The following is a 24,116-nucleotide window of genomic DNA, read 5'->3' on the forward strand; positions in this document are numbered from 1 at the left end:
ATTTAGCTCCAACCCTCCTGCCATGGGTAGGGACACCTTCCATGAGATCAGGTTGCCCAGGGCCCCAGCCAACCTGGCCAAGAACACTTCTAGGGATGGGGCATCCACAGCTTCTCTTTGTAACCTGTTCCAGTGCCTTATATTTTGCCATATCATAGTTGTATTAATCTGTACCGTAATAAGAGTCAAGTTGCATTTTATTTTTAACATCTAAGTCTCTGTTTTTAGATGTTTGATACGGTGAAAAGATTGAGAGAAAAATCTAGTTTGACAACAGTAGCACCTGCATCAGCCTCAGAAGCTACAAAAGGTGATGAGGTAATAATAAAAATAAAAGTTCAGTGGAAGCCTTGTATTTAATGTTTTGAATGGCTATTTTCAATAATGAGACTAAATTTATTGCCTAAAATGAGAATATTTAAAGGTATTTTCTGTAATCTTGTCTACAAATAGGATTTTAGTTCCAATAATAATATTTTTAATAAATGAAATTTGTGCTAAACATGTTTAATAGAATTATCAGCACCTAATGTGTTTGGTTGTACTTCCAAGTTAAGTGAAACAACTGAGTGGGGTGAAGGAAGTAATTTGTGTTCATCTTTCCATTTCTTGTCTTTATGATCTGACCACCTTTTCTATTATATTGTCAATTGTAGAGTAATTAGAAATACAAATCCCCTTAAAGTGATGTCTTATAATTTATGAACCCTATCAAGAGGTTAATCTGCTTTGCCTTGATTGTGTAAAGACATGAGGCTTAAGTATTTATTCTGTCTGTCAGTCTCTTTGCACTTTGCTCAAAATAGCTTTTTAATCCAGTGGTCAAGTGACACAATGAAATGGAGATTTCAAAGATTACTGCAGTCCCGTGGGGTTGTTGTTTTTTTCAGTTGGCAGTTGAACAGAAGAGAATCTAATTACCCTTAGACAGTATGCAGGGACAGGCCAGTTTGCTCTTACGTTTGCGTTTTGTTTGGCGACAGCTTGCTGCCAAACAATCTCTTGGCTGGTCATTGCGTGCTGAGCTCTAAACTTATCACAGCATATGCCATGTTTCTTTTTTGAGGAAGGTGTCATATGGTATCTGGTGAGGTATCAAACAAAATACAAAAGTCAGTAAGAAATTAGTCTCTTACAGTTCCACTGCTTGTGGAGCAGTTTGTTGTTGTTTGATTTCCTCAAAAAGTAATGGTATTGTCAATGGAAGCAATGTTTATAATGTTGAATTTGTCCCTTAAATAATAGAATAGGCGGAGTTAGATTCTGTATGTTTTAATTAAGTCTGCCTGTTTTTTGAATTCTGCATTTCTAAAGCACAGAAATACCTTGTTTATAGTTTCTGAAAACATGATAAATGAGTAAATAGTGGAAGAAGAATAGTTTTCCTGTGTACCATAAAGAATAGTGAAAATACAATACACAGATATATAAAAAGCTGCTACATTTGTTGTGTCATCGATAGTTCAAGATAAAATTTTCTTCAGTTTTGTAAGGAAGATACTGAATATTCAGTAGGGGTTTTGCTTATGGGGAGAATAACACAATACTGGAGAAGGCTTGTGATGCTCACCTCACTAAAATTTCTTAAGAACAGACAAGTACTTAATTAAAATGTCTCAGGTATTATTGATCTTGTCTTTGGGCTGGGTCTTGTGCTAATGACCTTTTGTGGACCACAAAAGCACAGTCTTCTGACTAGGTTCATTAATCTAGTCACATTTAAAGATTTGAGTTTTATTCATTTTTCAAATAGCAGTAAGCTTTGTTTCCTCATCAAAGTGTTGTCAGTTGAGGAATTTGACGTCAGTGGTTAAAATGCCTGTAGTTGGGGAAAGAGTCTTCTCATTTTTTGGTGTTCTCAGTTGCCTGTGATTTCTTTCTTCTCATATTGTAAGACACAGAGCACTCAGGATAAAGAGAAAGCTGAGCGGAAGAGAAAGGCAGAAGCAGCAAGGTTGCACCGTCAGAAGATAATGGCCCAGATGTCTGCACTTCAGAGGAATTTCATTGAAACCCATAAGCTCCTGTATGAAAACACACTGGAGACCCAGGGGAAAGAAGATGCTATTATGGAGGAAGAAAGGTGAGAAAAAAGACATCCAGAGTTCTAGTGGGAAGAGTTCATTACCTGCTACGTAAATTCATTATGCTCCATAAAGTACATAAGGAGGTTCAGGGGACAGATATTGTCATTCCAGTCAACAAACTTGTGTCTCTGTTTACTTTTAGTCATGTTCTGTTAAAGAATTGTGTATAAACTAGCGTATGTATGCTGATGTAAGAACAGTGGATCGCTTTGTAGAGCAGCATAAGATAAACTTTAAAAAAATCAGTTCTTCAAATGGTGGATACTTATATTGATTAACATTTGAAAAAGTATCGCTGGAAACCTGCTGAGCTGACACCACTGTAATCTTGGAGGTGACTATCAACCTTACATGAAAATTTCAGTGTTTTATTTAGGAAGAATCTGAAAGCCAATGTGTCTTAAGCTTAAGTTGCAAGAAAATAGTATGCTTCTTGTAGCTCAAATCACTGATATTTCTGTTTGTTAGGTTTTAAAATCTTATTTCATACTGAAGTTGTTTGGTTTCTGCTGGTTATAATTTTGTTGGTATGGATTGCTCCTGCTCTAGAGATACTTCAGCAATATAGTGTATGTGATACAGCTCACAATTTTTGTGTAACTGGGGCTTCACAGAATTAATCTGCAAAATAGAGATAGCTGCTGGAAGAATAGTACAGGTACTTCCATATGCTTTGGTCTTTAATAAATTGTCTTCTATAAATCATTTTTGAACTCTGAAATAGGGAACACTTAAAAATATATGGAAGCTTATTATGTCATGAAGCATTATTTTAAGGTAGTGGCGTTCATTTTCGATATGTTTTCTTCAAGAGTGGAAAACAATTTTAATGCGTCTGTAAGATTGAAATATATTTAATCCAATCTACATTGAATTTCCTGAATCCATTTCACTGTGTTACTTTATCTTAGCTGGCTTCAGCTTTCTATTTTTAAAGAGTACTGCATTTTAGTGAGGATTGAGGAGTTTCTTCATTGCTTGGTCATCATTTGGTTTTGTAAAGCAATTTGGTATAAAACCAGAAATATTAGGAGCGTACAACCTTATTAGATGCCTGGAAGAGTTAAGTTTACGTAGAAAAGGCCATCTGATTATTTTCTATCTGTGTCACTTATGATCTTACAGCATGTCTTCGGCAATTGATTACTCCAGAATTGCTTTGGGTCCCAAACGAGGTCCATCTGTTGCTGAGAAAGAAGTCTTGACCTGTATTCTTTGTCAGGAGGAGCAAGAAGTAAAGTTGGAAAGTGCTGCCATGGTGTTGTCTGCCTGTGTCCAGAAATCAACTGCCTTAACTCAGAATAGAAGCAGAATTCCTGAACTCTCAGGGGGTATGTGATTTTTCTTTTTTTAGACTACAAGCAGTTCTGGACCCAGAGCTCATACCCTATGAACCAGTTAAACTCTTGTATTTGGTCAGATTGCTGAATGGCTTACCCTACTTAAGAAAAGAAGGTGAACATTTTTAAACTGTTCTAAAATCCATGCTTTAAAACTTAAATGAGAAGTGTATGAAGGTTTAGATTTGTTGCTGGGGGAAATCAGAAAATGCTTCGATCTCATAAGAAGATTTAATCAAACATGCAGATTTGGTGGGAGTATTTGCCCTGGAAAAAATCCAAGACTGTTCACAGTTTGTGTTTATTTAAGTACAATATTTCCTCCAATATGGAGGAAATAAATGAAAATAAACCGGAAAGGGTTCTGGTGTTTGTTTCCGTTTGTGGTTTTTTTTCCTCACATGTCTAGGAAATAATAAAAGCAGCAATATAAAAATGTAGAAAAGTGTAAGCAAGGATTGATATCATCTGATGAATGAGAGAAAAAAAAAAAGAATACAAGAAAGTTATAAAACACAAGAATTAGATTTTCATAGTAACATTTCGGTAGAAGGGAACACAAAGACCAACCACAATGTCTTTGTAAGTAGCAGTTGATTAAACATGGTAGAACTTTTGGTCAGTTACTTAACAGAAAGAAGAAAATAAATAGAAGTATAAGGGAAATTTAAGTATTCACTGACATTTTTGCATTATTCCTCTCTTTTTGGCAAAAAAAAATAAAATTCAAGACCAGATGCTGTCGGGTTTTAATTTTAAAAAAGAGAAGTGCAGTCCAGAATAGGATAAAAAAAGTTGAAACATTACCTGGAGAGGGAAGAACCCTTTCTTCTGTTCAGTTGGCTGTTGCTTTTGAATTTTGTCATCGCTTTCTTCATAATTAGTGGAAAGCCTTCAGTAGTTCAAGTGGGTTCTGTTTTGTGATTACTTTGCTGGATTGTTGGTCTGGACAAGTTAGCCAAATGGAGTTGTAAGGTGACTGTGCAAACTGTAGGAAAATAAAAAGGTTCATGTTCTATGTATATTCTTGTTCATTTCTCTTCCTACTGATGGGAAGTTGTGTTATGGTTCTTTTAATAATTTCTTTCTGCCCACGTCTTTCTAGATACACTAGATCCTCTCTTCATGCACCCGGAGTTACCTTGTGGGACCCACACAGGAAGCTGTGGTCATGTGATGCATGCAGCCTGCTGGCAGAAGTAAGGATGTGTCTTTGCTGCCTTTTAATGGTTTTTAATTAATCTATTTACCAAATCATCTAAGTGCACACACCTGAAAGACAGTACAGTAAGTGGATATTTAATTAAGGGATCACAACTGTTTGTGCTCATCTAAAAATGAAATACGACATGAGAGATGTTTTGACGTGATGAAGAAAATCATCATCAAAAGTTTTTAGGCCCTCTATGACCCAAAGAAGAGTCTTTAAGGAGTTACTAATTTATGCAAATAAAACCAATGGTGTAAAACTGGTCAAGAATAAGAAACCATGTCTAGTGGGTTTACTTTTAGCAGGCCAGTGTGAACCAGTAGGAGTCTTCCTACAAGTGAGCATTCAAGAGTAACAGTACTTTAAAGGTCTGTCACCAGGTCAGTACTTAAGGATGAAGCTGAGTTATTCCAGTGAGTCTTTAGATGAGATTCTTGCATTTAGAATAGAATAGGAGTGGTTAAATCTACCAGTACTTTTTTGCAACCCCTCCCATATCGGTGAACAAACCCTTAGTAAGCGGTAAGGGCCAAGAATTGATGCAATGGCTGTAAACTTTACTAGATTTCTATGGGTTGGTGGACCCACAATTTAGACCAAGTGTGTTGGATTAGAATACAGCCTGAATATTAAAAGACTGAGTTCCCCAGCTTGCAGAATAGAGTCGTCCTACATTTGACTCCACAAGGGTCTGACAAGTCTAAACAAGATAAATAGTGTGAAATAATAATAAAAATCATCCCAGTGAAGTATTATCAAGAGATAGAGAGTTGGGTCATGCAATGACAGCTACTCTTTTTTTGTTGTATGTTATAAACAGTCTCTTGAGGTTTGTTGTTTGTACTTGTGCCATTTTACTTCAAAAAATCTTACTAAACTTCTAGTGCTTATCATTTACTTTTCTATATATGTATATATATAGTTTTTTACAATAAAACATTGGTACAGAATAAATAGGTGCACACACTTAAAATGATACGGAAGTATGTTCCTTGAGTATAATACATCTGCTCTTGGCAGATCCATCTACATCTGCGTAGATCTAAGTAGTGCAACACTGGAGCTCAGTTCCCTTGCTCTTTTTAAGAAAAGATGACTTGCTGTATGGGTTAATGGGATTAAAATGGACAACAGGCTCTTCTCATGCTCTTCTCATGGCACAGAAGGTTTGAGTATAGTCTTTTATTTATTACATAACAGACATTCTAACTTACTAATATTGCTCCAAATGATGCCTGCCATACCTCTCTATGTGCAGCCTAAAAATACTGCCAACCCCCTAAAACGGTACAAGTTCAAATGGATGGGATATCCTTGTGGTTGCCATGTATGAGGAAGGGTAGTTGCTTGCAAAAACATAGTCGATTGAATGTGGGGAAAATAAATGTATCATTTTATTGAATGTAACAGAATACATTCCTAAATAATCTGTGTTATTTAGAGTTTCTGCAGATGGCCCTGCATGCACACTTTCTCTTATTACATACAAAAATGGGATTTTATTTTATTCCCTTAAGATGTATGATTTAAAGAAAAAAAAATTAAAAATCGTGTATTGCCTTGATGTGCAAGTTAGATAATTTCATATCTGCCTCTAAGATGCTACGTACCCAGTCGGAACATTAGGACTGAATTTAGTTGTGTGTATCCAGACAAGAAGATTTAAATGCTGGATCTTTTTATTCATAATAATACCACTGAGACTTGAAATTTGAAGGCTTACTGCATCCAGTGAAGGGACAGAATTGTAACGAAACCTGTAAAAAGATCGTAGTTATTTCTTTGTTTCCTATAGAGTTTAAAATAGTTGAAGTGCAATATCATAATACAAATTTTCTTCTCTTCCTGTTAAAAGAAAGCTCCAGTTTCATTGTCTTGTCATGAGACTCAGTCGTTGCAATGAGTAACCGATCAATTATTTGGGAATTGTTACCAGTAGTTTTTCCTAAAATGAAAAGAACAATACGTGCAATCCCTGTTTCAAATTCACTGTAATGAGTTGCATATGAGAGATATTACATACAACATTTCATTGTGTCCAAGATAAGAGGGAAGAGTAGAAAATGTAAGGACTGCTTGTCTTTAAAATGTTAATGAAATTTAAAAGGACTTGAGAAGCAAGGAAAACTTGCCATCGTTTTTCCGTCAGTAGAATACCATGCGTTCTCGTGCAAGTTCATCTGTGTGCTCAAAGATTTTATTATTTTCACATCCAACAAGAGACTTGTTTTTTCTCTTGAATAGGTGTTTGCTGTATAATAACACTTTGAACATTTGTTTTCATGTCACATTTGAGCCATTCCACTTCCTCATAATTTCCTTTTCAACGTTGCAGGTACTTCGAAGCCATGCAGCTGAACTTTCGACAGCGTCTGCACGTTGAGCAGATTTTTGACTTGGAGAATGGAGAGTATCTCTGTCCACTTTGCAAATCCCTGTGCAATACTGTGATTCCTATCGTTCCATTGCAGGCTCAAAAAATAAACAGGTGAAATACCAGATTGTGTAACTTTAAATTTAAAAAAAAAAAAAAAAAAAAAAGTAAAAATTATTTTGGATGGAAAACTTGGCTTGAGCTTCCTAATCTGAATAAAAGATTTATGCATATCTCCTTATTGATTATTCAGCCAAATATACTTCTTTTGGCAGTCAATTTTTTATTTAAAAAAAAACTTTTTTTGATTGGCTGTTCTTTTGAGTTGATCTCAAATGAAGTATCTAGATTTAGTACTGAGTGTAACACTTCATTTTTGCTGTTTGCTCAAAATGTACAAAGCCAGTAAAGCCCAGCAAATACTGAGTTCGTGTGTTTCGATCTAATTGTGTCTTCTGTTTTTAAAGTTCAGGTGATTCTTGTGAGTGTTAAAGTAAAATCTGATTTCTGTTTTTGTTTTCAGTGAGGATGCAGAGGCAGTAGCTCAAATCCTGTCCCTAGCTAGGTGGCTAGAGATTGTCACAGGCAGGATATCAGGCTACAGTGTGAAAAATGCCAAAGGTTTGTTGTCCTAATTTTTAAGCTAATCCATGGGATATATGTCAATACGTGTTTTAACTAATACCAACAGAAAACTTAAAATAAAGGACACGTTTTGCTGTCAATTGAGACAGTATCAAATCAAGTTGGGGATAAAGTCATAGCCCTTTCTGAGCTGATGTCTTGATTTCACAGTGTCCTTACCAAATTCTCTGGTTTCTGTTAAATTCTTTCCATCTTCCCTGTAGTAAAAATTATGTGCATTTGGAGAGGATATCAACAAACTTACACTCAGAGTAAATTAATTGACTTTGATATAGTAAAAAAGAGAAACTAAATTAAAAAGGCCAAAAAAATAAAAATGTGTATGAGTATTTAGGAAACATAAGATAGAGAGAAACAATTACTGATTTGGGGAATAGAAGCAAATGTTACTTAAGTAGGAATCATACACGATAGTCTGGCTGGTGAGATGTGTTTACAATTATTTTCTAATCAATTTAAAGTAAAAAGAAGACTTAGTTCTGTTAGACTGCTATAAAAACTGTAACAATTTACTTGGGTTTTAATGTGGATCTCTTCATTTGCTTTTTTTTCTGGAAGGAGAGAAGCAAAATCTTCCAGCTTTCACCAACAAGGGAATGGGGAACTCTGCTTTGGAATTCCATTCCATCCTTAGTTTTGGAGTTCAGTCCTCGTAAGTGTTACTGAAAGTGTTCTCTGCATTATGGTAATTCTCTCTTAAATAACCTAGGTATACTTCAGACTCTGTATTGAAATAAAGACATATGACTTGTTTGGTCTGAATAGTGGCTTACTTATTCTTTTCCATAAGCTTTCACTGAATGTCAGGTCTTTGCAGAGCTAGGTGGGTCTTTTGGTCAAATCCAGTCTGGTAGTTCTTATATTCTTGGTACAAAGCTAGAAGTCTGGAATGTTCTAATCCACAATTCTAGTGATTTGGATTACTTTCTGTGCCTCTAGACAAGGTATTTACTGCCTATTTGCCTTGATTTTCCTGCTACACGTCTGTTTGGGCATAAATTTCACTTGGTTTTGGATGCAATTGTTTAATAAGGATTACTCAGAGGAATAGGATTGTGTTGTCTGTTTCTATGCCAGTGGACTTAGACTTCTTTAGTGATTGACCAGTAAGGAATAAACTATTAATAATTGAGACTGAAATTATCTCGTCTTGGTTTTGCAGAGCCAAGTACTCAAGCAGCATCAAGGAGATGCTTATTCTATTTGCCACCACCATTTATAGAGTTGGGTTAAAAGTTGCTCCAAACGAAGCAGATTCCCGGATTCCTATGATGACCTGGAGCACATGTGCTTTTACCATCCAGTGTATAGGTAAGGCATAATTTGGGTTTATTCTTTCTCATGAATTGAAAATCTTACGTTACTTGATTGTATAATTTTATGCAATCTGATGGTATAAATAAGAGTTTTAAAAACCTCCCAATGAAAACAAATAAAAAAATTCCAGATGTTCTGATTCATCTCTGAAGTGAATGAAGCACAAAAACGTTTGAATGTACACCTTTTTACTCAATTGAGTTAATTTGATTTCTTATTTTTATGAGCTTATTTTATCTTTATTATTCCTTCAGAACCAATGCACTTAGAGAGGAAGACTGAATTGTATTTCAGCTTGGGAATTTTCTTTTTGAAATATTTTTGTTGAAGTACAGTCAAATACAGTAGTGTGAATTTAGCCAGGTTGCCCAGGGAGGTTGTGGATGCCCCAACCCTGGCAGTGTTCGAGGCCAGGTTGGATAAGGCCTTGAGCAACCTGGTCTAGTGGAAGGTGTCCCTGCCCATGGCAGAGGGGTGGGAACTAGATGGTCTTTAGAGTCCCTTTCAGCCCCTTAACATTCTATGATTCTATGCTAAACCTGGGGGTAAGATGGCTCTATAGCATCTCTGTGAATGTAACTTGGTGGTTTTGAGCATTGCATAAGGGTAACTGAACATAAAACTAAATCCATAGAATGAATGTGTTATCTTCATTCATGTGAAAAAGTGTTCCTTTAAATCCCTAGTTAACAAGATCTGAAAACTTGAAAAGTTTTAAAAAGCTCACTACAACCATTTATCTGTGACACATACAGTACTATTTAAGTTAGATTTGTGTCAAGAGAGCTCTTTTAGCAGTATGAAGTTGAGCTTTAAAAAGAAGTACATATTCTAAGAATAAATTAATATTAGGTGCTGTAGAACAAAGCAACTTAATGTTTTCTATGTTTAATTTTAAGAAAACCTCTTGGAAACGGAGGGCAAGCCTTTGTTTGGATCTCTACAAAATAGACAGGTATGGACAAGTAAGATATGCAATATATTTTAAACCAAAAAGTTTATATATGCATACACATATATACAATTGTGGAAATTGCTGACATCAAGATCATTCTCTGTTGAGAGATAACTCCTGAAATGTTTAGATTGCTAAAGTAAAGAACACTTTGGAAGAGTAATATTTCAACTTACATGTGGGAGTTTATATAAAATTCATTTATCAATGTGTTTTCTGTTCGTAGAAGTAGATATGTTTTTACAATTTTATTTCACTATTATATCTGTCCTTTCTTTCCTGTTCAACCATTTTCTCTTGCGCTCTAGCACAGTGGCCTTAAAGCATTAGTGCAGTTTGCAGCTGCTCAGAGAACAACATCACCACAGGTCCTGATTCAGAAACATCTAATTCGTCTTCTAGGAGGTATTGTATTCCTTTTATTTACTACCTTTGTATGACAGAAGTTTCTATTCCAAAATGGCATACACATTAATAAAGCATAGAAGCAAGGGTCAGACTACTTGAAAACAGTGCAGTTTTTCTAATGTTGCCTGAAATCATGAGGTGTTGATTGAACTTAAGTGATCAGTAATTCTATTAACTGATATCACTGAAGTCCCCAAAAAGTCCTCTATCCCAGATTACATAGGCCTAGGGATACTTGGGTCTGGAATATTTACAGTTGGTCAACAAACTATTTCTGGCAATGTTCAAAATTACTCAAATTCTGTTCTATAAAGGTGGATAAAGCCACAAAATGGATATTTCTCTCTCAATTGTGAGACTTTATCTTCTCATTGAGAGAAGTGTGGTTTTTTGTTTGTTTTGTTTGTTTGTGTTTTTTGGTTTTGTTTTTGTGGGTTTGTTGTGTTGTTGGTGGTGGTGTTTGTTTGTTTTTGTTTTGTTTTGTTGTTTTTTGGGTTTTTTTCGGTTTTTTCTCCCATTCAAGGCCATGTTGGACTGGAGCCCTGGGCAGCCTGGTCTAGTGAGTGGCACCCCTGTCCATGACAGGGGGTTTGGAACTAGGTGATCTTTAAGGTCCCTTCCAACCCAAACCATTCCGTGATTCTCTGACTTCTGGTGCTTCCAAAAGGCTGTTTGCAGCCTAGTTTAACATGTTTTGGTCTCAGGCAGAGCTAGTTTGAGGCACATAACTATCATCCATGTTTTGTACTGATGAGGTTAGTATTTTGGCCTTTGTGAATCCCACTCTTGGGTTTGCCTTCTATTTGATAAGATTCTTAGGTGTGGTGTTTAGGCTTTTGTGTTGGGTAAGGTTGTGGGGCATCTAGCCTTCCAGTGCCTAAGTACATTCACCCTTAACACCGTGTTTTTGAAGAGTTGTAAATTAAAATTGTGAGCTGTTTGGACACGTGGAAATCACTAAACAATCAATTAAAAAAGTGACAAACAGTTCATTAAATAGATACTTCCCTAGTTCAGAGACTTGGACTTTCTTTTAGTGAAAACATTGAAATGATAGAAGTTGTAAAATCAGATTCTGAGAGTTCAGTTCAAAAGAACTCCAAAAGAAGAAATGTGTATCAAATGTATAACTGATATCTTTGTTTTGTAGTTCTCCTACCAAACTTTAAAGTGGAGGACACTCCATCACTTTTAGAAGTAGATATGTTCCACGTTTTGGTAAGCAGGTTCATTTTATTCTTCATATTTATACTTTTCCTTTGAGCCTAATTTTTTATGAACTTTTACCTTGTAGATAGTCCTGCATTATCTGTTCACTTGCTTGAGTCAAATAATTATACATGAGCAGCAGTCAAATGATGACATATGACTGCTATATATGTTTACTTCTTGTTCTACTATTCTTCTAATTTTAAGTCTTCTCTGTCTTGCTCTTACTAAATTTCATGCTTCAATATTCTTTTTACCACCTCCATTGTTATTAAGCTTAAAAAGCTCCCAAGAAATGCACCCACTTGGCTTCTTTCTCTCAGTTTCCCTTTGTCTCAATTGGTATCTCATTCCTTCCGATTCCTTCATATTCTCTCTTATTACCTCTTCTTAGCATCTTTTTCAGTTCTTTATAAAAATCTGTATTACAGTTTCTTCTGCTGTTAAAAAAACCCAAACAAGCGAAAACCACACAACAAAAAAAAAACCAACAAAACCAAAGTCACCTTATAAAAATCTGGTTTGCCCTGGTTGCCTTTCTGTCTAATGCTTGGTCTCATTTTTCACTTTTTTCAGTGTGCTTTGTCTTATGTCAAAAAACAGAAATTAAGCTTCTTAGGAACTCGACAGCCTGTCCTGGTGTATCTCTAAACTGGCAATTACAGTGGAACTATATCTGAGTTTCCTACATGCCAGGGGGCACAAATAGTTAATACTTCCCACTGAGTTTTTGCTACATTTTGAATTAAAACTAGAAAGATAAATTAACATTCAAATAGACTATGAAATACAAATATATAGTGAAAATATAATTTCTGTTAGTCTTGTAGTTATTACTAAGTTTTTGTTCCTTTTAATATTTGCCTCTTTACTGTAGGTGGGAGTTGTGTTATCCTTTCCATCTTTATACTGGGAGGATGCTGTAGACTTACAACCTTCATCAATTAGTTCAGCCTATAACCACCTCTACCTCTTCCATCTGACAACCCTGGCACACATAATGCAAATTGTCATCTCTTCAGCAACAGGTAGATGTGTATTTGGGTTGGATTTTTCTGGCATTTTTACATGGTTTCTGAAAAATAATGGATTGACACCAGCAGTGTTTTCTAGGTATCAACTTTCTCATAAGTTACAGTGCTAGGTAGTAATAACTATTTTCTGGTGAAAAAGAAACAGCACTACATCGTTTTCAGAGCATTTTATTAAATCACTTCTGTGTGTTTAGCGTAGGAAAACAAAAGAGTTACTGATATGTCAGTACTTGCTCCAGTCAGTCATTTCAGAGGGGTGCAGTGACAACCAGTATGCACTTGGCAAATAAATTTTTCTTTACCCTTCAATTGAGTAGATACCGAGATCTGAAATACAGAATCCTGTGAACTGATAGGAGAGATATTTCACTTTTCTCTATATTTCATAATACTTTTAAAAACTGTCAGTAACCTATATGCGTTCTAGCTACTACTTTCCTTTTTCTTCAGCTGTGTAGGACAATGACTTCAAAAGTTCAAGGGAAGGAAGCAGTTCTTTACCTGAGGATGAGCAATGAGGGAGTTATTCTGATTCTTCCTTATCAAATGCAGTCTTAAGAAAATGTTTTTTAGGCAGAAAATTTTAAATAGAAAATAATTAAGCAAAATAAAAGGGAAATACTTCTGTAATGCAATAAAATAACAAGGGTTCAGTATAGGTAAGAGAGAGAAGTGTGCCACAATGGAATACATTTACACTGGATTCATCTTCTTGTACGCAGAATCCTCCACTGCTTGCTCACCTGACAACAGTGAGGAGGCGCAGTCTGCACAGTCTTTCTGTAGAGAGGTTTGCCAGTACACCAGTGGGTAAGTAGCAGTTCAGTTATAGCACTACATTTTCCTGGAAAAATGGTCATCCACAGGGATTGTCCTACATGAACACAGAAGACAGGAAAAAAAGGATCTATTTTGTATGGGAAGTTAGCACAATGCCCTGTGCTTTCTTCCTGTGTTCCTGAACACTGAAACTGTTGAAAGAAACAGTTTCTGTTAAAGTAGCTCCTTTTGAGGACGACTGAGTAAATTATTAGGAGGATTGAAAAATACCTGTATCCATTCTGGAGAGAAATACAACCAACTACAGTATTTACTTTTTCTTTGCTTTGACTATTTTGTTTAGATCTCTCACAGTATAGATGGCATCGAGAAAGAAGGAAATGGTTCTACTGTAAAAGGAGATAAAGTGTAAAGCTGAACACAGTTGCTCATTTGAGTGTTAGTGCCCATCTTTCAGACTTTTCTGATAGGTATAGCTGCAGACTCTTTAGTACTTCAGTATCTCTGTGAAATGAAATAGAAAAGAGGATGCACCCTCTGCAAACTCTGCTTTGATTTATCTTCACCAAGGCTAGTTGCAGAGATATGTTTCTCACTGACTGACAGTGCTATCCACTTTTCTAAAAGTTTTCAGTCTAAATTTTTAAGTATTTAACATTTGGTATTTAAATAACAGGAGGAATTTTTTTTTCCCAAGGCATGAGCTTAGAATCATGGGTACTTTGCATTTTGGAAAATTAGGTCACTGTACCAAGATGCCTAGGTATAAAATTAAATGCCAGCGTTTAGGCAACCCAACTGTGATAGTTTCAGTGTTTTAGTTTCTGTGTATGCATTTTTATCTTCTAACTCTGACCTATCTGTGGTTGAACAGCACAGTCTGCATAATAAATTTGCAATGGTCTGTGATGTTGTAATATGGCTTGACAGGTTGTTCCTCAGCAAGTACTGGTCAACATTTGAGTTAAGTTCACATTTATGTGAACAGGAAGCTCACAAAGTTTAAAATTTTGAGAAAACAATGACATGGTAAGGAAGTTAAATATACTATGAAATTTAGACTAAATGCTCATATTGCACGGGCTACAGTAATAATTATTAAGATGAGTATCACTCCAGTATTTTTGTCAAAAATGGGTTTGGTATAGCTTTATTTTAAACAACCTTTGTTTGTTGTGATTTCCATAATGAAATATGAGTTACTAATTTTTTTATTCTGTTGGTTTCATTGTTCATGGAGGGTATTTATGCTGGTTTAAGAGATTTTTTCCCTCATAGTTAACTGTATTCAAAACACCAACTGAATCAAAAACTTTCACAATTTCAAAAAAATTGCTGACTTTTGTTAATAAACAGCAGCTGGCATATGAATCGATTGCTCTGTGTGATGCCATGTTGCACAGTTTGTATCAGGTTATCTTGAGTAACCTAGAAACGGACAGCAATGTATTGGCTATTTTTTTTTCATAATTCTGAGAAAAATATAAGTTGATGTAATTTGAAGACTTAATGTAAGTGTTGATTTAAACTCAGTACTCACTCCTTAGGCAAAGGGGCAGTTAGAAGTTAAGTGCCGGTGATTGCGTTTCACAGAATTTGGGATACATCAGTGTTGCTTCTACACAGCTGCCATTCTACCAGAATGGGAAAGCGCTAGAAGGGTTTACAATGTGAACTAATGGGGCTGTTTCTCATCTGTGTGTTACAGTTGCTTTAGTCAGGATATTCCAGGCTGGCTTGTGTGGGACTGTGTTAAAAAAGGCATCATGCCTTACCTTCGCTGTGCTGCTTTATTTTTTCGTTATTTGCTGGGAGTTTCTCCACCCGAAGAACTGCTACAAGGTAAATGTGAGAACACAAATGTGTTTATGTATGACTGGTTACTCTTTTCTGAAAGAAATTTAAGTGTTCACAATAACTTAATGATAGTCAATACATTAAAATAAGACTTAGAAGGTAAAGAATTACTAATTTGTATAGGTAGGGACAAACATGAGATAACTGAGTTGTCTTGGCCTTACTTGCATAGAAGAGTCTTTACTTCTGACAAAGTGGAAATATATGAACTGTCAGTGATGTGTTGGTAGAAAGTATTTGTGAATGAAAAGATTCTGTGATTTAAGGATAGTTTTAGGGATTTGGATTACATCATCGAGAAGTAGCCTGGAGTATATTTTTGAAAAATCCAAACCTTTTCATGTAGTTGCTAATGATGGTAAATGCTGAAGATACAGGGATTGAGCAAAACAAAGCCAAGAAGAAATAAAGCACATTATAAAACGGAAACTCTTCCTTAAAGGATCTGTATCTGTAAAGCATTACAGATACTAAAATCAAAAATACTCTGTCTTCTGTCAAAATGCAGCGAAACACAGAATCATCAACTATTTGGAAAGGAGGACCAAAATTACTATGAATAACTGAGGTGAAATGTAACATATACAAGAAAAACATAAAATTGATTTATTTAAACTGTGAATTAACTTTGCATCTCTTCACTTTGGGATATGCTATTATCCTTAGCATTAGTCTGGAACTTTGATTCTATAGGCAGGAGTTTTTCTGGTGAACCAACAGTGCCATTTTCTGTAGCAGAAATAATAAGTAACCCCCCAGAAAACTATTAAATTAGCCCAGCTTTTTGTAATCTGTTAGAACTGACATGATTATAGCAAAATTTAGTATCATTGAAGGCCATAAGGATAGTGAAAAGCTAAAATGCAAGTAGAGAAATCTACTGCACTAAGATGTGTCACATATTATGCAGCAATGTAAGCAAGGAATTCTGTTATTACAGTAAGTTATGCATGATTTAAAAATTAATATATACAATTTGTTTAAGCATATCCTCAGATAATCCAAATTACTGTAGCTGTCATTAAGTCAGTGGAGTAACATCCAATAGTACTAGCTAGGAGCTATGCTGAAGCTGTAGGATACGTATTATTCAGTGGAAAAGGGATCAGGAGATTCCTAGTTTTGACTGAATTATTCAGCAGTGCTGGAACACTTAAACAGTTGTTCATGTTTTCTTTTACAGATTCTGAAGAAGGGCAATTCAAGGCACTTTGTAGTTACCTCTCTCTACCTACAAATTTGTTCCTGCTCTTCCATGAATATTGGGACACAGTAAATCCACTGCTTCAAAGGTACTAACTGGGACTGGACAAGGCCATGTTTTTCTGTTGTGATTCCCTGTGGGAATTCTGAATCAAGTTTGTTAGTAAATAGTTGAACTCAAATTCCTACTAAAGTTCTAAACATTTATTTGTTGTGCATAGGTACACCAAATCTCTTAAAGGCACTCCAAAACCACAAAATGTTCTATATTTTATGGTAATCCCAGTATTAAATAATTACAGTGTAAGGGACTAGTTCTTGCAGACCTATTTGAAACCATGCAGACCGAAAGGAGTTATTATAAACCTTTACATGTGCAATATACCACTTACTTTGCATTTGCCTATTTTTGATCTGTCTAGAGCAAAAAGTGCTGATTACATGAGCTATAAGATGAGAATATGGAAAATTATGTAGCTGGCAGAGTGAGGCTTTGTACCTCTGCTTGCATTTCCAGTGTTTCTTCTCTGCATTTCCAATATAGACTGATGGATGTTGACATTGGCTTAATGGTTTAAAGGTACAGTTTGAGTGTTACGTACATTGCCATCTAGAATCTGAAATCAAAGAATGTCCCATCTAGTCCCATTTGCCCCCCACCATGGACAGGGACACCTTCCACTAGACCAGGTTGCTTGAGGCCTTATCCAGCCTGGCCTTGAACACTTCCAGGGTTGGGGCATCCACAGCCTCCCTGGGCAACCTGTTCCAGTGTCTCACCACCCTCACAGTAAAGAATTTTTTCCTAATACCTAACCTAAATTTCCCCTCTTTCAGTTTGTGATAGAAAGCAGCAGTAAAGAAAGAATTTGTTAAATTCTGCATTCAGAAATTCAAGCTAAATTAAATAGGCACACCCTCCCCCCTCCCCAGCTACAAATAATCCAGCTATATTGTGTTGGAGGATGTCTCTATGTATTTAATGTGACCATCTGAGCACTTGGCTGCACTTGTAATAATTCCTGGTTCTTGGCAGAATTCTCTGACTCTCCCTAGCTTTTACCGTGTTGTTGTTTGGTTAGGTTTTTTAACATCTGTTCTGTTTTGCTGTCTAGATTTTTCAATTTAGGGACATTTTGAACTGTTGACTTCCAACTTGGAGCCCTTATAGTTGACCTAAAGAATTACCTACATACCATGATCAATTCCTTGTGTAGTATGTATAATTACTTATAAGTTAATAAATTAATTTTCACAGGTAAATTATTAAATAAGTTTGTCTTACTTGTTCCTACATGTTTGCTCAAAGACATAATGGTGCTTCTGAGGGAACACATAAGTGCTTATGAACACTGAAAATGATTCCTGGAGGCAGGGTTAGCAAATAGTTACAGTGCTCCTAATGAGAAACACAGGTTTCAAGTAGGCAGCTACATATTTAATGTAATAGTAACAGTTGCCAAATCATCATGCAAGTTCCCATATGTTTTCTCACGGAACTTATTTCAGAAGACTAAATTTGATGATTGTTGAGAAATGTGTTAAATGAAGCATACTAGATTGACCATCTGCTACAGTTCTTTCTCCCTTCTCCTTTCATAGAAATAACTTAAAAGATGTCCTGAACATACCAATTCCTCTGTTCAGTAACTGGCCATATCTACCATTGCTTTGATAGACACACTGGCCATTCTAAGCCAAGCATATAACATGCAGTAAACCATTGTAAAATAACCATTAGGTGGTGATTGTTAAATAAAAACAACAAATGTTTTCTTGTTAGAGAGTATGAGATTTATTTACACTGTCTTTCAGCACATATTTTCCAAAAGGTGCAATGTATTGTAGCCCACTTCGAGAACTTGAAGATGTCTGAAGGCTGCTTGGCATTTAACTCTGTTAACCCTTTGTTTTCATGTGCATGATAATAATTTTAAGTGTTCTTTCACATAGGTTTTTCCTCTTGCATACAAGCTTAAAATCTTCTCCTGAAGCAAAAGCATTAAAAACAAGCTGTTTCTTGTGAATTCTTAGCTAGACTATCAGTGCTTTATTGGTGTTCTGCATTTGCTTATCACTTAGTAGTTTATTTTAGTGATCCTGAATGTATATTTTTATCAAATGCTGTCATCTGCAAATGTTTGTTTGAAATAGGTGGTGTGCTGACCCGATGGTGTTAAGTTGTTTGAAGGGGAAAAGCATTGCAATAAGGTAAGCTGATGGTTGTTCTCTTCTGGTTTTGACTTAGAACAGTTGAAAGAATGAAGTGCTTGTTGTGGCCAAGTTAAGAGAGCTTGTGTTTTGTTCCTCCTGCTCTACTTCTAAAAGTACATTTATCTTTAAATGATTGTGTATTATTCCTCATGCATGTACACTCTCCATTGGGAGTGTACAACATTGTTAGACAGGTAATCTAGCCTGCTGTGGGAAAACCAAAAGCTAACTGAAATATGGAATGTCTTCATGCGTGTAGCTTCCATATGAAATTTAATTTCAACACCTTTTCTGGAATGTAGAAATGTTGGGATTCTAGAACTGAAGAATTTCTCTGGAACTGCAGAAGTTTGCAGAAAGGACCGAAAGCTCAGCAGGAATTCGTAGTTACTTGCTTTGATCTTTGTTATTCTCGTAATAGTTCTTTTTCACTTGCCCAGGTATCCTAGGAAAAGAAATCATTTAATAGAGCTTCCTGAAGACTATAGTTGCCTTCTGAACCAAGCCTCTCAGTTTAGGTAAGATGTGGCATATTTAGTTCCTAAGTGTTTTGTCACTTCTAGTGACTGTTCTATTCTTGCAGTTACTGTAACTGGTGTTAAAACAATCCAGATATTATTTTGTAGAAGTGAAGGCACTGTTACGGATATACTGGCCAACGCTAGCACGTGTTCATTTTAAATCTGAAACACAACAGCTTAGTAAATTAAGTCAGTTAGGTTTTATAAGATAGCATATAAAATTACTATAGCTTACTCCTGGTCATTTTTCTCTAGTGCAGTTTGGTTTGGCCATCGGTCTGAAAATTATTTTTTGCACTGGACATAACAAACCCAGATGATTGGCACTGTTTTATGCCAAAAAGAGTGAATCATAGGATAATTCAGGTCAGAAGGGACTTCAGCTGATTATCTCATTCAATCTCCTGCTCAAAGCAGGTATCTTGCAAGTAAAATATTTTAAGCAATGTAAAAACACAGCCTAAAGAGGTAGATATGTGAAATGATTATGACATAGTTTGGTTTAGGTTTTTGTTTGATTGTGGGTTGGGGTTTTTCATTGGTTGGCTGGGTCATTTTGTTTTTTAAGGAACATTATCCATAGTTAACATTTTTTTAAACATTTTAATTCCTGCTGTAACGTTCTGGTACCACTTCTTTTAGATGTCCACGATCTTCTGATGATGAACAAAAACATCCAGTGTTGTGTTTATTCTGTGGGGCTATGTTGTGTTCCCAGAACATTTGCTGTCAAGAACTGGTGAATGGAGAGGAGTTGGGAGCCTGTACTTCTCATGCTCTTCAATGTGGAGCTGGAGTCTGTATGTTTCTCAAGTAAGTAGCTGGCCAGAATTTAATGTGTTAAAGAGTAAAGGGATATATTTGAAGTTCAAAAATCACAACCTTGTCAAAGCACTTGATTCTTTTGTCTGAGACGAAGATGCATTGCTTTGATGTAAATTATATTTCACCAAAAAATGAAGAATCTGCTTGGATTTGTGTTTTAAATGTATCTTTTTTTTCCCCTTAAGAATCAGGGAATGCAAAGTCGTCCTTATTGAAGGTAAAACCAGGGGCTGCTTATACCCTGCACCCTACTTGGATGAGTATGGAGAAACAGATCCGGGTCTAAAGTAAGTAAATGTTTAACTTTCTATATTTCTATTTTTGTACCTCTTTCTTTCTTATACCCACTGGACAACACGTTCTTCCTGCTGTCGTGCAGCACTGTAATATGTGTCTTAGCCTGGTGAACTTGGTTAACTTCAAACTCCTGATGGCAGTTTCTAGTTGTGAATGGATAGTTTATAATGGGAAAAACCAATTTTTGGTACTGTTAAACTTTCTTACTTTTCTCAAGAATATTTTGTACGTTTTTCATCAGGAACATGCAACAACTGCTATGGCTGAAATGTCGTCTTGGAAATGACGGTCATTGCTTGTCATACGTAGCATTTTTTTTTACATTTCCAATAGACTTTTTGGAATTGGTGTTCATGCAAGTATTTTGTATAGTCTAGTGTTGATGTTAGATTATTAATGGGACAGTTTGCAGTTGCTATTTTGATATGCTAACTGGTTATTCTTTTTTCCTTCTATGAAGAAGAGGCAATCCCTTGCACTTATGTCGGGAGCGTTACCGGAAGCTCCATCTGCTATGGCAGCAACACTGCATCATAGAGGAGATTGCCAGGAGCCAAGAAACCAATCAGATCTTCTTTGGATTCAACTGGCAACTGCTCTGAGTCTCTTGATTTTTAGTGAAAACTCTTACCTTTGGCAGTGCTTTGGAAATGGAAGGGAGGGTGGCAGTAAAAAAAATCTACTCAAGTGAATTCTGTAGTTCAGACACAATTGATGGATTCTCTAAGTTGGATGTATCACTGATATAATGAAACAGAATCTCATGTCATATGTTTTCCTTGTATTTTTTTTCTCCTTTCTAAAAGGAAAACCACATTCAGTAATTACTACTGAACATTCATGTCCAGAAATATTTCCACTTTTTTCAGAAGTTGTAATTATTTCACGTATTTTCATGAGGACAGCTTCCCAAATACTGTGCTTCAGAGCACACACCACACTTCTGTCTCTTCTATGCCTTGAGAACATACCAAAATGGTGTTGCCAAGGAAAATCCTCCTTTACTTTCTTCCTGGGTTCTTTTCCCAAGCTTTAGTGAAGCTTTAAATAGGTCAGGATAATATTGGAGTGGAAGTGATGCCAGGCCTTTAGTCATCTGTAGCAACAGGTACAATACAGAGTAAATTTTACAGAAATAGTCTGTGTTCAGCTATACACTGGGATTTAATGAAGAGTTTTCATTAATGAATTCTTCAAATGAGAAGTGTGGGATAGAAAGTGCATGGTGGGAATTAACCATCTTGCGTGGTGCATCAAAAAATTGTCTGTGCTTTTTGCGTTGCCAGAACTGCACTTTATCTAAAGAATTTGTCCTCTGTTAGTGTTGTATATCTTAAGAGGTCTAGGGCTAAAGTATTTGGCTAGGTTGTGGTTAGTTTTAGTTTTTTACAGTTTGTCTTCTGAGGTTTTTCCCAAGAATCAAATGTGAAAATCCTGCTGCTGGATAGTTATAGTGTAGCTCTGCAAGTTATACAAGAGCCAGAGACTTCAGTAAAGTAAATGACTTTCTAAGCTGCCATTGGACTAAAATCAAGGCCCCAAAGCAGCAAGTTTTAGAATCAGAAATAATTTGGCCCATATTTGAGGGATTTTCCACTCTTCATCTTCTGTTATATTGTTTGGAGCATGTTTTGGAGCCTGTGTAAAAGAAATGGTGTGTTTTGGGGAGCATATTCAGTGGTTCAGTGCCAGGTAGAGCAGAAAAGGGAAAAAAAGATGGCTAAGTCTGTTTCTTTGCCCTCCATTTAATAGCACGTTGTGATTGAACTCTCTCTCGATAACGTTATTTTGCTTTAGTTCTAAATGTTTGTTCTGTTTTCTGAATTTCAACCCTGATATACATGGGAGAATTTGTAATGTGATAGGTAAAAATGCTTTCCCAGGAGGTGCTATTTCCATGTGAAAGTTTGAAGTTTTCGTTACCCTAAATTTTCCTGCCCCTTTGCTGTTTGGATTCTTTTGTGCCATTTTAGTAAGACTTTCAAGGGGAGATTTTCAAATTGATGTCTGAAAGCGTATGATGTGTGATGTCTTTTTCTTTTTCGTTTTGCCACTATTGTATGTGAAATAGTAGAATCACAAATAATGATTTAGATTTAAATATCATTCTCTCCTGGTTTTTGTTTGGTTTTTTTAATAGTTTTTTGTGTATGTATGTATGAGTGCACTGAACGGCACCATAACTAATCTAAAAATGGAATACCAATGAACTCAAATATTGTTCTAGTTTCAAATACTTCTTAAAAACTTTTGCTGTAATCCTTCCCTGGTGGTACAAAAAGTTGGCTTTGGTATATTTTTAAGGTATTCTCTTTCTTGAAATTAAGACCATTCTCCTTAAGACCATTCTCCTTATTTTGATTCTGTCAAATTTTAAACCTGAATATTAAACTCTTTGAAGACAAACATTAATTCTGTTAGTCTTCACATACTGAATTTAGAACAGTTGTCATGAAAACTTGCATGCACTGGTGATTTTTATGTCATCAAAACACTTCTTACCAACAAAAATACTAGCAGATGTATGCCTCATTGATACCAAGCTGTATTCTCTTACTGTTTCCCTCTTATATTTACTAATTCATTTATCAGAAACTTTCAGTTATCTCACACTTCACTGATACAAAAATTCCATTGTCAAATATGCAGTGAGATCACTTTATTTTGTTTTCTGTCTGAACTGTAGCATATAAGAACAGGAGCTGGTTATGAGCAGGTGAGCTCGTTTAAAGCTCTAGAAATCTCTTTGTAGCTGAAGAAATGGGAGAAGAAAGTTGCATCTTTCTGCACGTTTGCACATACTAATTTAGCAAATGGACTCCCATGTCATTCATGGACTAGCGTGGTCATCTTTCATTTCATAAATTACTATGCAGTTTTGTTCACTGTGAGTATAATCTGTATTTAGTGATTGCAAGATGCTTATGCCACTGATTTCCATCCAAGCTGACAGAAGTTATTTGATAATGCACATACTGGTATCTTTAATTGCAAAAATGTAAATTTGAAACTTGTATAATGTTCTTGTGCTTTTGAAATAAAATATCTTGTATATGTATATTTAAAAAAAAAAAAGAAATAAAGTAACTTCTCGTAGATTATTCATTTTTTATTTGACACCTCACAGTTCTTTTTACAAGAGCATCCTAGCGGTGTCTGTCAGTGTGAAAAAGGAGAAGGGTTAGTAAATGGTTGGTAGACAGTACCAGTTACCCCTGTAGTCTGCATCATTGTTGTACCATTAGCAGTGATGCTGTGCTTTTTCTTACGTGAAGAAATATGCCACTTGAAACTTGTCCCGGTATTTTGTAGATGCAAATTCCTGCAGTGTTTAATTCAATTTGTAAGAAAAGTCTTAAGTGCAGAATTTAATATTTAGATGTCTTAAAACTGATTTAGTTGAGTGATTTTGGGTTTGTATCTTGTCAGATAAGAACTGTTTGTCATAACCACCTCTAGAAAGGGAAGCCTTGTGGTGCTGGTGTAATGTGCTGTGTGATACATGTTTGAAAAAAAACCAAAAAAAAGATGTTTTATTATAGAGCTAAACAAGCAGTCAGGAAATCTCTCACATAGAAATGGCCAGTACTTCTTGCCCCTTTTTATGTTACAGGCTGCTGTCATCACATCCAATGCTGTTGTAGCTTTGGGCACCATTAAGCTTACAGAATTTGGGTGTTGGTGGTGTTGCTTTTTATGCATATTCTTAGTAAAGCAAATGTGTTTTAAGAACCAATTCTTGAAAAGGTAAAAGATAGAGGAAGATAGATTAAAGTCTCCTGGTAAAAGTGTTCTGAAGACTATTAGAACAAGAATGCTATTAATTAGAAAAAAAAAAGT

At 35.7% G+C, this 24,116-nt stretch overlaps 1 protein-coding gene across 4 annotated transcripts in view; it reads left to right on the forward strand.

Moving 5' to 3' along the window:
- The window catches only part of UBR1 (ubiquitin protein ligase E3 component n-recognin 1), a 60,747-nt gene extending 37,359 nt beyond the window's left edge, over window positions 1-23,388 (forward strand). For 2 of the 4 annotated variants that reach the window (XM_050335342.1, XM_050335343.1), the window contains exons 28-47: window positions 229-318; window positions 1,896-2,083; window positions 3,213-3,418; window positions 4,533-4,626; window positions 6,973-7,125; window positions 7,535-7,632; window positions 8,215-8,308; window positions 8,819-8,967; window positions 9,873-9,928; window positions 10,237-10,333; window positions 11,487-11,554; window positions 12,423-12,573; window positions 13,302-13,389; window positions 15,068-15,201; window positions 16,400-16,508; window positions 18,574-18,630; window positions 19,074-19,151; window positions 19,797-19,967; window positions 20,165-20,266; window positions 20,737-23,388. In XM_050335342.1, coding sequence (XP_050191299.1) covers window positions 229-318; window positions 1,896-2,083; window positions 3,213-3,418; window positions 4,533-4,626; window positions 6,973-7,125; window positions 7,535-7,632; window positions 8,215-8,308; window positions 8,819-8,967; window positions 9,873-9,928; window positions 10,237-10,333; window positions 11,487-11,554; window positions 12,423-12,573; window positions 13,302-13,389; window positions 15,068-15,201; window positions 16,400-16,508; window positions 18,574-18,630; window positions 19,074-19,151; window positions 19,797-19,967; window positions 20,165-20,266; window positions 20,737-20,878 — 2,325 coding nt within the window. In that variant the 3' untranslated portion in view covers window positions 20,879-23,388. The remainder of the gene's footprint in view (window positions 1-228; window positions 319-1,895; window positions 2,084-3,212; window positions 3,419-4,532; window positions 4,627-6,972; window positions 7,126-7,534; window positions 7,633-8,214; window positions 8,309-8,818; window positions 8,968-9,872; window positions 9,929-10,236; window positions 10,334-11,486; window positions 11,555-12,422; window positions 12,574-13,301; window positions 13,390-15,067; window positions 15,202-16,399; window positions 16,509-18,573; window positions 18,631-19,073; window positions 19,152-19,796; window positions 19,968-20,164; window positions 20,267-20,736) is intronic. The other 2 variants (XM_050335344.1, XM_050335345.1) reach the window with 1 other exon arrangement.
- The last annotated feature ends 728 nt before the right edge of the window (window positions 23,389-24,116 follow it).

Source organism: Myiozetetes cayanensis, unplaced genomic scaffold (assembly GCF_022539395.1).
Source record: "Myiozetetes cayanensis isolate MyiCay16 unplaced genomic scaffold, myiCay2020 scf6-25, whole genome shotgun sequence".
Classification (NCBI taxonomy): Eukaryota; Metazoa; Chordata; class Aves; order Passeriformes; family Tyrannidae; genus Myiozetetes; species Myiozetetes cayanensis.